The sequence below is a fragment of the Aquarana catesbeiana genome, linkage group LG04, assembly GCF_042186555.1.
Source record: "Aquarana catesbeiana isolate 2022-GZ linkage group LG04, ASM4218655v1, whole genome shotgun sequence".
Taxonomy (NCBI): Eukaryota; Metazoa; Chordata; class Amphibia; order Anura; family Ranidae; genus Aquarana; species Aquarana catesbeiana.
This window is the reverse complement of record NC_133327.1, coordinates 141,506,090-141,521,146: the sequence shown is the minus strand read 5'-3', so window position 1 is coordinate 141,521,146 and position 15,057 is coordinate 141,506,090. Positions and strand designations below refer to the sequence as shown.

Genomic DNA, 15,057 nt, shown 5'->3' with positions numbered 1-15,057 from the left:
ACTCTAAGAAGGATGCTAATGGACAATTAAACATGGAGAACAGACACTGAAATCATGGACTGCACTATTCTATGGATCACTAACAGCCCGACTTATATCGACATCCTATATTGGATGTGGAAATCACTACTTGAATTACAGATGAGCGATCACTAGTTGGAGATCTATGGCAACTGAACACAGACGGACAGATTGAGCCTGGTTTCACACATGTGCGGTGCGAATTGAAGCTCAGGTTTCACTGGGAAGATAAAAATCTGTTGTTCAAAGGCTTCTCTGCGTTCTAGCTGCGGATCAGTGAGGAGGGGGAGGGGGGTGGGGGATGGGGGATGGGGGATGGGGGAGGGGGAGGGGGTGGGGGGAGAAGGAGAAAATCCTTGTTCAGAACGCAATGCATCTGCGAATCAGATGCGTTCCCATAGGAGATAATGGGCAACGCACATATGTGAACCAGATACATTCAAATGAATGTATTTTAAAATGTCCTGTGAATTGGATGCGGTGTAAGCCACATCTAATTCACATAGGTGTGAACCCGGGCTGAATCTCATCCTATATTGGAGAGATCTCTGTGTATCAACTATCAGTAAGTAACAGCTATCTTACCATTTTAATTGCCTGGAGGATATACCTGTATGTTGTGGGAACCTCGGCATAAGGTTATACTGATGGCACCTGTGAGATCGCTTCTTTTCATTTTATATATCTGACTAGTTTGGGATTGAAGTGCTCAGTGATCCATCCAGCTTAATTCAGTGTCTGGCTTTGTCCTACCACATACATGCCATCTATCAGGATCTACCTAACAGGACTTTTTGCATGTTTGAGGATATACTTTATCATCGTAAGGAAAAAGAATATTTTCATTTTTTGGATTAACTCTATGTGATCTCCTCCTCCTATGACATTATACATGTTCCTGACTGACTGCTTGACTTATTGCGGGTATGACATGTGTATCCTATTTTAGTCACTGTAACTGTATCGTTTCCAGAGGTCAAATAGTGTGAATGATTTCTGTAGTTACAGAATCACACTGCTTTCCTTCAGGAATCATCCAGTTTGGATCTCACCCCTGATAGCTTGGGGAAGTAATAGGTGCTTGTAGGGGGGTGTACTATATTGGGGGATGGAGGGATCTACCCACTGCCTGATTATCTCCCCTTCATTTTGTTGAGAGGAGTATTTTGAATTAACTGTTATATAGCTTTTGGGGAATTGATTGACCAATGGAGATTAATTCTCTATTTTTTGGATTCTCTCTCTGGTCCTTTTATTCGGGATTTTACGACACTATGGTTGATATTTTTGTACTAGTTTTTGCCTTTTTCAGTGAATAAATATTTGTAGTTTAACTTTTTAGGGTGTGTTTACATCATTCTGTTTGTTATTTTTTTTTTTAGTTTCTTGCTAATTATATTGATCACACCCCCCGCAATCTATGCAGTGAGTACTACTATTTGTATAATAGGCAGGATTCCCATTTTTCTATATTGGTTACATGAAGGCAATGCAGGGCCTGACACCATTCATTTTCAAGAAATCCTATATCTTAGCACATGGCATTGCCACTTCTCGAAAACCTCGAAAACAGGCTAGTGTGGCTTCAAGAGATCACATAAGAATTGAAATTCGAACTCCAGGCAAAGCAATTAAGTAATTTTGTTTTGTAATGGTTACAAAACATTGCTTTTATGTGAAGTTAAACTAGGCTAAGTTCCTGACTTTGGCTTAATATCAGCCCTCTGTTCTCCCCAGTACAGTAGAATTTAGACTGAAGAAAAGGCCAGCAGTAAAAGGCAATCAGCCTGTGCTGTTATGCACATGCTGACCGAATGAGAGAAAAGAGGTGCATGTTCTTAACTTCTTGGCCAGTGGAGGTTAATGATCCTCTAGATCAGTGGTCATCAACCCTGTCCTCGGGGCCCACTAACAGGCCAGGTTTGCAAGATAACTGAAATACATCACAGGTGATATAATTTGCTGCTCAGTGATTGCAGTATTCTGGTCTGCATCTCCCCAAGGTAATACATAAAACCTGGCCTGTTAGTGGGCTCTGAGGACAGGAGTTGATGACCACTGCTCTAGATGAAACATCTACATAGGGTAACAATTCCTTTTCCCAAGGCAGAATTTCTTGCTTGGATTAAAATAGTGTATTCTTTGGGTGGCAGGGTCTGAAAGGGCAGCATATAGTGGTCTACACTTTATTCTGTTGACAACACATTCTTATGGATAAAGCTGCTGACCTGCCTGCCAATGATGCCCACACCTTTTGTTGTTACCCTTGCACAGTTTGAGCTTTTTTTGTTGAATGAATTGTTTATTGTGTAATTTGTCCTTTTTAAGATTTTATTCGAACTCTCCATTGCAGGCTCCATATGCCTCATATCAAATGGCTAGCAGGCTAAGGTCACCTTTAGGCTTACTCTTCTAAGCCTCTCCATCCCTAGCTCCAGCAGGCTTTGTGAGGCCATGACATTGAATCTCATTAGTGCATATAAAAACTAGCCACTAGACTGGGATAAAAGAGGGTGTCATAAAATATTGTATCAGTATAAATCCTTTCCAGACTCTGACAAGTTAAACAGTTCCTGTATAAGTATTTCCCATATACTGTTTCTATATATTCAGCTGCTTGTCTGAAGTTCAGCCTTTTTAGAAGCACAGATTGACTAGATTTTTTTCTTCAGCACAGTTGCAGTGTTTCCTCTAAATCAGTTTTAACAGATCAGGCTCAGTTCACAAAACTTTAACAAAAGGAAAAAGAGTTCCAATTTAGTCACGTGACTGTAATTTTCAAATCTCAGTGGACTCGAAAGAAAATAACTGTCACTTTTTTTAAAATAAGTATGCTTACCCTAGTTTGTTAGCTTTGTGATTGACCCTATAGTATGAAACAGTTGGGTTTAATAAAAAGCTCTACTGAAGCATGGAGCTGTTAAACTTAGTGCTGTAATCCATTTTTATTTATTTATATATATATATATATATCTATGTATTATTCGGTCTACCGATCTGCACAGTAGTATTTTTGTTCACTTGTAAATTGCGCAACATAGACCACAATATAAAAGCCAGCAAGTGAACACTAAAAGGTTTACAAGCAGCCATTATAATGACAGCATGTGTCATAAAATAGCATAATGGTGCTTAAAGGCTTCATTGGGTTTTTTTGTCATACTTACCTCCTCTGTGCAGTTGGTTTTGCACAGAGTGGCAACGATTCCTCCTCTTCTGGGGTCCCTCAGTGGCACTCCTGCCTCCTCCTCTTCTCGAGTGCCCCGTTGGAGAAGCGGTCTCCTTCAGGACGCCCGTGGGGGCGCGCTCCCAAGTCCTGCTGCTGCGTATTGACACAGACAGCAGGACTCAGCTCCGCCCCCCGGCTCCCACGTCATTGGATTTGATTGACAGCAACGGGAGCCAAAGGCTGCACTGCTATCAATCTACACAATCAGGACCCGAGACACCAGCTGGAGCGGGTGTGCTCGTCCCCAGTCGCAGGAACGATCGGGCTCAGGTAATTAAAAGGTGGGCTTTGCGGGACTGCTGCACTACAAGAGGTTTTTCGCCTTAGTGCATAGAATGCATTGAGGTGAAAAACCGTGACGGTTTACAACCCCTTTAAACATCCGTCCTTTTACTTGTATATTTTTAGTATTTATACATTTTTCATATAGTGCTGTTTAATGTTTCTTCCTTTATGTTATGTATCATATTGCCGACTAGGGATGGGCCGAATGGACCCCTGTTCGTTTCGCACCAAAACTTTCAAACACCGCAAAAGTTCAGACCCGAATAACGAACCGAATAAAGAATCGAATAACAAATCGAATAACAAAAAGTGTAGCTGCTGACTTTTAATAAACACACACTCACCTGTCCCAGGATCCAGCAATGCAGCAGCCTGAACCCTATTCCCGGCATCATAAGTGTGGGCACCCGGCTGTGACAGCTTGCAGCTTCACAGCCGGGTGCGCACTGCGCATGCGCAAGTCATGCTGCGCCTTCTCAATGGCTGGGCAATCTTCTGGAACCCGTGCTGTGTCCCAGAAGATTGCAGGGAGGGGGAGAGGAGAACTTCCACTCAAGTCGCCTAGGTGGCCCAAGTGGAAGTGGGAGCTGGGTACATGTCAAAACTAGGTACCCCCCCCCCCCCCCCAAAAAAAAATGACATGCTAAATGTGGTATGACAGGGGGTTAGGAGTCCTTAAAGCAGAACTTCCACTTTTGGGTGGAACTCCGCTTTAAATAAAGAATTTATTAAAAAATATAAACAATATATATATCATAATGGCTACTTCCAGCTCTTTTGATTCTGTTAAAGTTTGGCACACACAGTAAAAATGCAAATATATCATGCAAACAGCTATGTTTTAGCAAGCGGACAAACATTTTTTAATCCTTTAGTAAGTGGATACCGTTTTAATCACAGTAATTCTAATTTACAGAATAGTTAGATCCTAATTGGAATAGGAATAAAACAAATCTAATATGGATCAATTACCCAGAGACAGTGAGAGTCACTTTAATCTTGTAATCCACTAAGATTCCCATGACAGTGCGATCAATGCCTTCCTTTAAACTGGAAAAAGAGTAAGGTGAAGTCAGTAATAAAGCCTAACAATAATGTATTTTTTATTTTAGTTCGCTGTGTGGATGCTCTTGGTAAATTACATGCAAAACACAAAAGAAGACAATAATATAATAAACGGATAGATGTAGACCTTGTCATTTTTTTTTTAGTACTGTTTTTTTCACTGGGGTAACAAGTCACAGCTGGCCTTGGCTTCTTGTTGAAAAGTTGAATTACTTCTAAAACAAAATATTTCAATGGAAATTTCTTGGATACCATTTATGTCTGGGTCATTTTTCTTCTTAAGTTTTAAGATGACCTGGTCCACATCATCGTAGGAGGAATATTTCACTCCATTTTGACCATTCACAAATGGAGTATTTCTTCTCATCTGTCATTACTTCTGTTTTTATCAGGAGATATATATTCATTCAAGCTCACAAGCATGCTTCATTGGTAGCAGATAATATAACCACCCACGGTTTTATATATGGTTTTAAATACGGAGATTCCAAGTTTCAACACAATTTTAAATGTGATTAAAAACTTGCAAAAGCACAGGTACTCTATTTCCTCAAATTGCTTGTTCCCTCATTCCCCTGTTTACTTGTAATAGTTTCTTTGTTAAATCTGAACTCCATGCACAAAAAAGATATTTTAATACAATCCCCAATAATCACAAATTTTATAAATACACCTTGTGTATACCAAATGCTTTTGCAAATCCAAAATATACCTAGTAAAAGTAATGGTGATATAATCACTGTGCTGTAAATAGCATGTTCAAGGACCAACAACTCCACCCACTATGGACTGCCTGCAAAAAACTATAGGAGGGGGCGGATACAAGACCAGTCTCCCTGCACAAACCAGGAGAGCAACAGTCACTGGAGTTTTTTATAGGAAACTTCTGCACAAAGATGTTTCACACTGGACTACTGCACATACAGTATATGGAAGAAATATGCACATAACACCAAGATTCAAGTAAAAATAAAAATTCTTCTTACATTTAAACAATATTTTTCTATCTTGGAGTTCAGCTTTAATTAAAAACGGATTATACATTCCTAGCAATTTAAGGCAGGGGACAAACAAAAAATAAAAAAATCTGGTGCCAGTGTCCTATAGAGGTATAATGTCAGGAAGCTCCAACATCTGAATCTCTCGTTATACAATCAAATGTTTATCTTAAAGTTCTAATAAACTTTAAACATTCTTATTTTTATTTTTTTCTAAAGGCTTGTAGTTTGGGTTTTCAGGGAACTAAACAAATTTTCCTCTTTAATCCTGGCAGGACATTGCATATAAAGTAAAAAGACAGCAAACAACATCCTTACGCTCCAAAAATAATCCATACAGATCCACTACTTATTACTTAATGGTCCTGTAATTCAATTTTTAATAAAAAAGGTTTTCTACTGTCTTTTTTTTTTTTTTTGCCTCCTTGAAACGTACTCCACTCCCAAATCTCCTTTTTTTACCTCACCTCCGCTTGTTTGGAACAAGCAGTGCATGTAATTTGCGGACCTGTACACTGCTCTATGCACACTACAAATTATAGTCCATAGTCTATAGTCCCTAGTCCAGCTGAAGAGTAAGCAAGAGAGTGGCTATGTTCCTACAAACAGTGGACCCATAGAGGACGAATGTAGCCAAACTCTAACAATCAGTCACAGCAGCAAAAAATTGGGGGTAGGCTCAGAGTAATAGAAGATATTTTTTAAGATTTGTTCTTTAAGAGTTTAGAATCACTTTAAAAGTATATGAACAAGTTTAAAATCTTGGCCAAATTTAAGTGGTCTGATGCCATGATTTACAAAATATTCACACAATAATAGGTGTTGGATGTCTCTGAAGTCCCTGCATCAAAACTTACTTACAGAGTGCTAGATGCCAGATTGGTGTCCTCATGTTTAAGTTTGCCATCAAGAGCAATTTCCCTCTTCTCTCGGTTGTATGCCAGAAGAGGCAGAAGGGTGAAGGTGTGTTTATAAGTAGACTTTGGTGACACCTTTTCACTGCAGAAAGAAAGGACATAACATTAAATGAACGGATTGTTTACAAAAGCACTGAGTCTATAAATGAATTACCATAAAATGGGAATGCATATCACGAAGGAAAAAAAGGAGATAAAAAGTAGGACTCATTTCTGATTATACAATTATAACAACGATTCTTTAATTCTACTCAACTACCACTTGTGCTTTCAGCTAATGACAATGTAACATGATGGGCCGAACACCCCCAGGTTCGGTTTGTGGCAGAACTCTCAAACATCGCAAAAGTTTGGACCCAAACCGTGAACCCTTTTAACCATTTCACTGCCAGGTCCAAACGCCGTACGGACCTAAAAAGTGCCCGCAGGTGCCAAAGTCCGTACGCAGTACGGACCTCATTTCTCCCTCTCCTATAAGCTTATGGTCACTTCAATGACCATGTGATTATATTAGAATTGTTCAGCAGACTTTGCTGAACAATTTTATAATTCTAAAGCAATAAAAAATGGAAACTCCTGCACTGTTGGGGGGGGGGGGGGGGCGAGGCCTACGCTAAAAAAACACTGCTGCAACACCTATGTACTGATCCAGAGCAGGATAAATGAAACAAAAGTGGGAGAAGATGGTAATTGCGCTGTGATAAAAAGGGGAGGGGGGGGGGGCTTACAAAACTAACTAAAATGGCAAAGTGAACTAGAAGAGAGAGGGCAAGTGTATGAAAGGATCCTAAAATACAAAGATAGTGCGGATACAGTGCAGTGCAAAGTGGCTAATCAACGTAATAAATATGTTACGGGCAGACAGAGCCTGATAAATGAAAAGTATATATGAAACAGTGAATACTTAAATAAAATAAAACAATGAATACATGTGCAAACCAAAATATAATGATGGCACAATGCAAACTGATATAATGCAAAAATGAATCAAAATTGCATGTGGGGCTAGTGCCCCATAAACAAAAAACATGCCAAATCCTGATGGACTACAAGTGACAAATCCCAATGAGAAAACAATATTAACATCCAGTCCAAAACACAAACTCGTGATCAAAAAACAGTTCCAATTGTGAAGGGAGGGGGGATCTTCAGTGAGGACACCTCTGTGTATGCAAGCCGCTTACCTTACAGCTGTAAGGTATACAGCCTGTGTATGCAAACGGCCCGCAGGTGTAGACGTTCCTCTGAAAAAGTCACGTGACGTGACAACACGCGTTAGGATTGGAGCACAGGACGCAGCCACAGACAACAGGAGACGAGCTCGGCGCTCGTAGTTACTACACGCTGCAGAATTGTTTTTAATGTAAGTTGATTGGACTTTTTACTTAATAAATATACATTTTGTATACGGGATCACGCTATGTGCGTCTCTTTCCCTTTACACTGTACTACTCTACCCGACGAACACTGAGGAGAGAGGTAAGGCGATCAACTCCAGTTTCCAGGCACGGGGACAGATTCTAGTTTGGTGACAGCCCTGGAGGCATACCAGCTCGGCGCTCGTGGATATATCCTACGCTCACTTTATGCAAGTGAGCGTCCTACCCTTTTTCGGCCACCAGAGGGTGCCCGCGCGCCCGCTGTACGGCGGGGGAACCGATGCGCATGGCCGGCGTGCACGAACGCCAGCACGGGGATTTGTGTGTGTAAACACACAAATCCCTGTGCTGTCAGAGGGGAGGAGCCATATCGTTTGTACCTACTAATTAGGAAAAACTATATGGCTTCTCCTCTAGTGCCAAAATGCCATAAATCTTTCATATAGTCTGCAGATGCTATAACTTTTGCGCAAACCAATAAATATATGCTTATTGCGATTTTTTTTTTACCAAAAATATGTAGAAGATTATATATTGGCCTAAATTGATGGAGAATTTTTTTTTTTTTTAAATTTGGCGGATATTTATTATAGCAAGAAGTAAAAAATATTGCTTTTTTTCAAAATTGACGCTCTTTTGTTGTTTATAGCGCAAAAAACAAAACAAAAACGCAGATGTCTTCAAATACCACCAAAAGAAAGCTCTAATTGTGGGAAAAAAGGACACAAATTTCGTTTGGGTACAGCGTCGAACGGCCGTGCAATTGTCAGTTAAAGCGACACAGTGCCAAATTGTAAAAAGTGCTCTGGTCAGGAAGGGGGTAAAATCTTCCGGGGCTGAAGCGGTTAAACTGCCCCCCACACTCTCCTTCCCTATCCTTCATCCCCCTTCTCCCTGCAGCACTAATAACCCCCCCTCCACCCGATCGGACCCCCCAAAGGGACTCGCTGCAGCTAACTTTAGAAGCTGGCATCCCTCCACTGCCGCTCCCGCCAGTTTCAGGTGCTGCATGGGGCTTGGGGGTTCCAAATGTCCCCCCCCACCAGTCACATAACCCCCAGTACTGGCCCCCGCACCCCCCTGATCCATGCCTGCTCCAGCGGCATCCCTCCTTCCCCTACCACAGCCTGTAGATGCTGGTCGCATTGATCTCCGGCAATCTGACAGGCTAGGGGTGGCGGGGGGGGGGGGGGCGGTGCGGGTGGGAGTAAGTTTGGGGCTTGGGGGGCTTAGTAAACATGTGTTTACTAAGCTCCCTCCTGTAATACAGTGGATATAGGCAGCGATCGCTCCTATAGCCACTGACAGCTGATATATAGTAACAGCGAGTGTTACTATGTATCAGACTGTAATTTTATGAATGAATGAGAAATCTCTATACAGATTCCTCATTCATTCAAGTAAAGTGCTGCAGAGAAAAGGGATTATCTTCAGTCCCTTTCTCTGTCTCAAAAAAAGAGATATGGGGGGTCCTGTTTAGACCTCTGATATCTCACCAAAGACCCCACCCACCCCAAAAAAAAAAAAAAAATAACTGTAAAAGTTTGTAAAACGTAAAAAAACCCCCCACAAACATACAAAGACTCCCCCAGGTCCGCCCGCACTCACCAATCTACGGTGACGGTCCACCGTACTCACCCCTCCACGGCTTCCTCAGCTTCTCCTCCCGGCCACCCCGATCTGTCCTGATTGTCCAGGAAGAGAAGCCAGAAGAGGATAGCAAATATTAATTCGCTATTGTCAAGTGGGTGGGTTCGGGGTGCAATGCTCTGCGCCCCAAGCCCAACCATTTTCAAGCCAATTAGAGGCTCAGGTTCTAATCATGTGGCTTAAAAAAAAAAAAAAACTTATACAAACGTATGGACCGGCTCCTGGTAAGACCCCTTTCACATGGAGCGGACTCTGTCAAGCAGATCTGCCTGCTCAGCGGGGGATCTGTCTGCTGATCCCTGCTGAGCAGGCGGATGACAGGACCGTGTCTGCTCCGCTGATGCAGAGAGGACATGGACACAGCCCACTGTTCTCTATGGGGCGGTCAGATGGAAACAGACCGCCTGTCCATTTCCATTGGATTCCATCCGATCTGCTAGATGGTTGGGGAATGGAAACACATGTCCATTTACATCAGCCTCTCTATAGAGAACAATGGGTGGTCCGATTGGGCCCACCTGAAAAACAGACAGGCAGGCCTGATCCGTCTGCTTGTGTGAAAGGGACCTAAGGCCTTGTTCACACAGGGCATACACAGCGTACCTTTACAGGGACACACAGGTCTTCCATGCATCTCTCTGTGCAGGCATTCCCATTGATGTCATTTGGGATGTAGCAACTGCATAGACAGAGCCGTTGCTCCCAATTTTACATCCATGTAGGTCCGCATGCATGTCCCTTCACACTGTCTGCGTTCGGGGTAAAGTACCCACACTCACACAGATGTCAAATTGGGAACAGCAGCTATGCCTGTGCAGCCATTGGATTGGTGTGTTGTGCTGGACGAGATCAAAGACTTGAAAGTCAAGAAAAGAGAAGATCCCAAACACATCAAGAATGGGATACGGAAACTGGTGAAGAGGAAGGATATTGTGATCCGGCCAGCGGACAAAGGGGGAGGCATCGTCATCCAATCCAAAGAGCAATACCACAGATCAATGATGGATATGCTTAACGACGCAAATACCTATACAAAACTACTAAGCAATCCGATGTTTAGATGTAGGAAAGCGCTCGAACAAATAGTTCACTTTGGAGCTAAAAAGAACATTCTAAGTAAAAAAGAAATAAGGTTCCTTGTACCCGACTCATGTCGCACCCCTATCATATACTCATTACCCAAAGTCCATAAGGACGGGACTAATCCACCTCCAAGGCCCATAGTAAATGGGATCGATTCTCTGACATCCAGGATAGGGGAATACATCGACTTCTTTCTGCAACCAGTGGTTCAGAGCACAAAGGCATACCTACGAGATACTAAACATATCCTGCAAATTTTAAATGAGATCCCCCAGAACCAGAAGAAACGCATCATGGCCACGGCAGACGTCGCATCCCTGTATACGGTTATACCCCACCATTTGGCATGTGAGGCCGCAAAATGGGGCCTGAGAAGATATTCCGAGCTACCATGTCTACAAAGAAGGTTCCTGGTGAAATGTTTAGATTTTAGCTTAAAAAACAATTACTTCTGGTACAACAATACATATTATCACCAGCAAACGGAAATTGCTATGGGAGCAAAATTTTATGGCGAAGTGGGAAGAAGAAGCTGTTTTTAATAATAGACCAGAAGAACTTTTAATATATGAACGATACATAGATGATATTTTTATAGTATGGGAAGGCTATGCACACCAGTTACACAATTTTCTGGATAAACTTAATTCGAATGATGTAAACATTCGGTTAACATGGGATATAAGCGAGGAAAAGGTTACGTTCTTGGACCTGGATGTCTTACAGGAAGATTCAAGTTTCTACACACAAACGCACTTTAAAAATGTTGACCGTAACAGCTACCTCCCATTAGAAAGCTGCCACCATAGGAATTGGCTTTACAATATCCCAAAGGGCCAGTTGATGCGGCTGAGAAGAAACTGCACGAAACTTCAAGTCTTCTATGAACAGGCAGAGAAGATCGAAGCAAGGTTCACCGCTAAAGGATATGACCAAAGACTTCTAAAGAAGAAAACTGCAGAAGTCGCAGTAATGGATCGCAACTCATTGATCAAAGATAAAACCCCACAGAAACGTTCGATGGAGGGACCAGCACTTATCCTCAATTACAATGTACAATACAGGAAAATAGAAAGAATAATTAGACGTCACTGGCACATTCTAATAACAGATCCACAGCTGAAAGAAAGACTGCCTAAAAACCCGAGATTTATCTACAAGAGGGCACCATCAATTTGTGATAAACTGGTGAAAACTGTAACAGAGCCTCCAAAGAAACCTTTTACGTTTTTTTCTGGAAAAGGTTTCTTTCCATGTAAAAGATGTTACGCATGCCTGAGAACAAGACGCCCCAATGAGAAAGTGTTCCACTTCTCGTCTACATCGACGGGGGACATCTATGAAGTTCGCAACTTTGTTTGTTGTAACACAGAAGGGGCCGTTTATGCCTTACAATGTAGCTGCGGTCTGCAATACATAGGCCGCACTAAGAGACCGCTCAAAGTCCGCATCAAGGAGCATGTAAAAAATATTATCAACGGATACGATAAGCATAGCGTATCAAAACACTTCCTAATTCACCACAACAAAGATCCTTCCCAGCTTAAATTTTGGGGCATTGAACCCTATGTGAGGCACTGGCGGGGGGGACACAAGGTTAGGACTCTGAGCCAAATGGAATCCAGGTGGATTTTCACCATGGACACCTTCTCGCCAAGAGGCCTCAATATAGAATTTGATTTAAATTGTTTCCTGAGTAATTTCTAATTTTTAATTTTCAATTTTTAAATCTTTAATTATTTTTAATCCGTCCACGTTGAAGAGTCTTCTATATACTGTCTATAATTTATCCACACACGCCACCAGCATCCCCATATAGTGCTGACATGTAGGCATATGTTGGAGTTCACTCAATGTAGGGAATCCTACCACTACTGAATAGAGAAGCGTGTGCCATACATACCCACCGATCTACTTAGACCCGTGGGTATACTTATATATGGACTACCTCCCCTTGCCATCTACGTCCACATAACATCAATGGTCGTATATAATTTTACCTGATATTAGCACTTATGTATGATCTGACTCTGTATAGGTTAGTTTGGATTTATTTCACTTTATTTTATTTCATACTGTTCTAGTGTGTCGAGATGCCTGTCCTAGACCATGCAGCTTTATATATATATTTTTATACATTTCCACAAATTCCCCTGTTCCAGCGTTTAATCTTGCTTATTTTAATGTTTTTTAATTAAATATACGTTTTTTATATTTTTTATATTCTCGATGGAGAGATTATATAGTCATTTTATGTATTATACAGCGATTGAATATATTTTTATTTTTATCTGCCTCTAACATGTCTCAACTATGTAACATGTTTAAAACTCCATGTCCCCTGCCTGAATGTCGACCTGTGTGGGCTGATAAGATATTCACCGCCATACACAGACGATCACTTGGCTGGCCGGCATGTTATGCCGATTTCCCCCTCTGCTGACAGTCACTAAAGGATGAGGATGTGGGCTGGCCAGATGAGGCGGGGCCGCTACTGTGAGGCGCCCGCCCCTGTTACGGTGACTGGCCGATTACCATCTTGGTTGCGCCCACTAGTCTCAGGCAAAATGGCCGCCGGAATACTTCCTGGCGGCTCCGGGAAAATGGCCGCTCATTATAGCCTATGGGGCGCTATTTAAAGACATCTACAGTGCCTCCCTGTATCCCCTGAAGAAGTCACGTGACCGTGACGTCATGCATAGGGACGGGACAGGCACTCTCTGACTGTTATTTGCATTACGAGCTCGCCGCTCGTCGGATCTCCACCCGGTTTTTAATGTTTAATGTGAGTACTGTATTTTATGCTGTAATAAAAGTGATACGCTTCCATGCAATACTACACTATTGTGGGCTTCCTTTCTTAATCTATCTGGGTGACCCCGGGACACTACTTGGAAGGACCAGACGCCCCTACAATAGAAGCGATCAGGATAGGACCATATTTCCACCATCCTCCATTACAGAGTATACCCAGGGTCTCTACAAAGGCTGCCATGCCTCTGATTGGCTAAACGTGATTACCCCATTACCTTCAGGTAAGGGGCCACTGCCCACTAATGTGCACACTGTTGCATGAAGACTGACCACCACTGTCACCCATGTCTGGCACCTATGTTTAGCACGGAAGTCAATACACGCTTTATGGACTTTTGATTGATTGCTCTTCGCCGCAAGGAGCACTGCACCTGTTAATATTTTGCACGCAGTTTTTGCATGCATGTTTATGAACTTTTAAGCACTTAGCCACATTTAACTTACACTGGATGCACTTTAGCGATATATGCACTTATGAATGTGTAGATTTATATTGTTTTTAGCCAGTTGGCGATTGGTGATAGTTTTAGCCAGCTGCTATTTTTACCGTAGCTATATGCACCCATACATTTATGTTTGCTACTGTGATATGTAAGCACTAATCACTTTGCACGTTATATTTATTATCATTTATTGTATATTTATTACGATTTTCTTGACCATACACACTATCAGCACTTAAGGACACATTTGTCATATGAGGTTATCTTCTTATTGTTTTATTTGTAAAGCTTATTTTGGTGCACTATAAGACGCTCACGAGCACAGAGCCAATATGCGCCTATCTCAGTGGAATTAGCGCAGCACCACACTTTACTCCATTTTGTAAGGGAAAAATGAAAACCTTCTTTTTTTTTTTTTTTTTTTTAACGTATAACTCTTTATTCAAAGATTTTTCCAAATATAAACAATCATGTAGAAAAAGAAGACAAACAAAGAAATAAACCTATTACAAAACCAACTTCGCTAAGCATATACATCTAATAGGGCAACATTGACACTTATTCAATTTATAAACTAAAGATATAAACTAAAGTTAGGAGATTAATGCAGAATATAAATTATTACGTCACCTTAATGCAAATTCACTTTGAATCAAATAATAACCTCCAAAATATGTTGATATGCATCGATTACTGCAATTGTTAACCTATATGCTTATACCTTAACTTAACTACTTAAAAATGAGAAACCTTTCTCCTGACCCCATCAATGGGGGTCTGGAGACAAAATCTACTAAAAAACGGAGGAAAAGAGAGAGAAAAAAAAAGGAAGAAAAAAAAGAAGGATTAAATATAACTAACTCAAACTGAGAACCTTCACTGCCCCCCCCCAGAGTTCCCCCATCAGAGCCCAGCTCATCCTTATGAATCCACCCTCCCAAACTATACGGAAATGCAATCAACATATTGAGGGGTGCCCAAAAAGGTCGTCCATGGCTGCCAGGTATCCCTAAACTCCTCCTCTCTACTAGGGCTGGGAGATTTTCTTGAAAAAAAAAAATCTTCGATTCTCTTAAAAAAAACTTGATTCACGATTCGAATCAAGTTTTTTTTTCTTTGGAAACCGCGCCGGTCCTGAGGCACTGCGGGCATGAGCTTTTAGGCGAGGCCGTG

The 15,057-nt window shown here is 41.6% G+C and overlaps 1 protein-coding gene across 1 annotated transcript in view; it reads right to left on the bottom strand.

The window, feature by feature from the left end:
• The window catches only part of SAG (S-antigen visual arrestin), a 66,009-nt gene that overhangs the window by 11,152 nt on the left and 39,800 nt on the right, over positions 1 to 15,057 (bottom strand). The window contains exons 11-12 of the mRNA XM_073625814.1: positions 6,460 to 6,597; positions 4,508 to 4,585 (exon numbers count right to left, since the gene is read on the bottom strand). Coding sequence (XP_073481915.1) covers positions 4,508 to 4,585; positions 6,460 to 6,597 — 216 coding nt within the window. The remainder of the gene's footprint in view (positions 1 to 4,507; positions 4,586 to 6,459; positions 6,598 to 15,057) is intronic.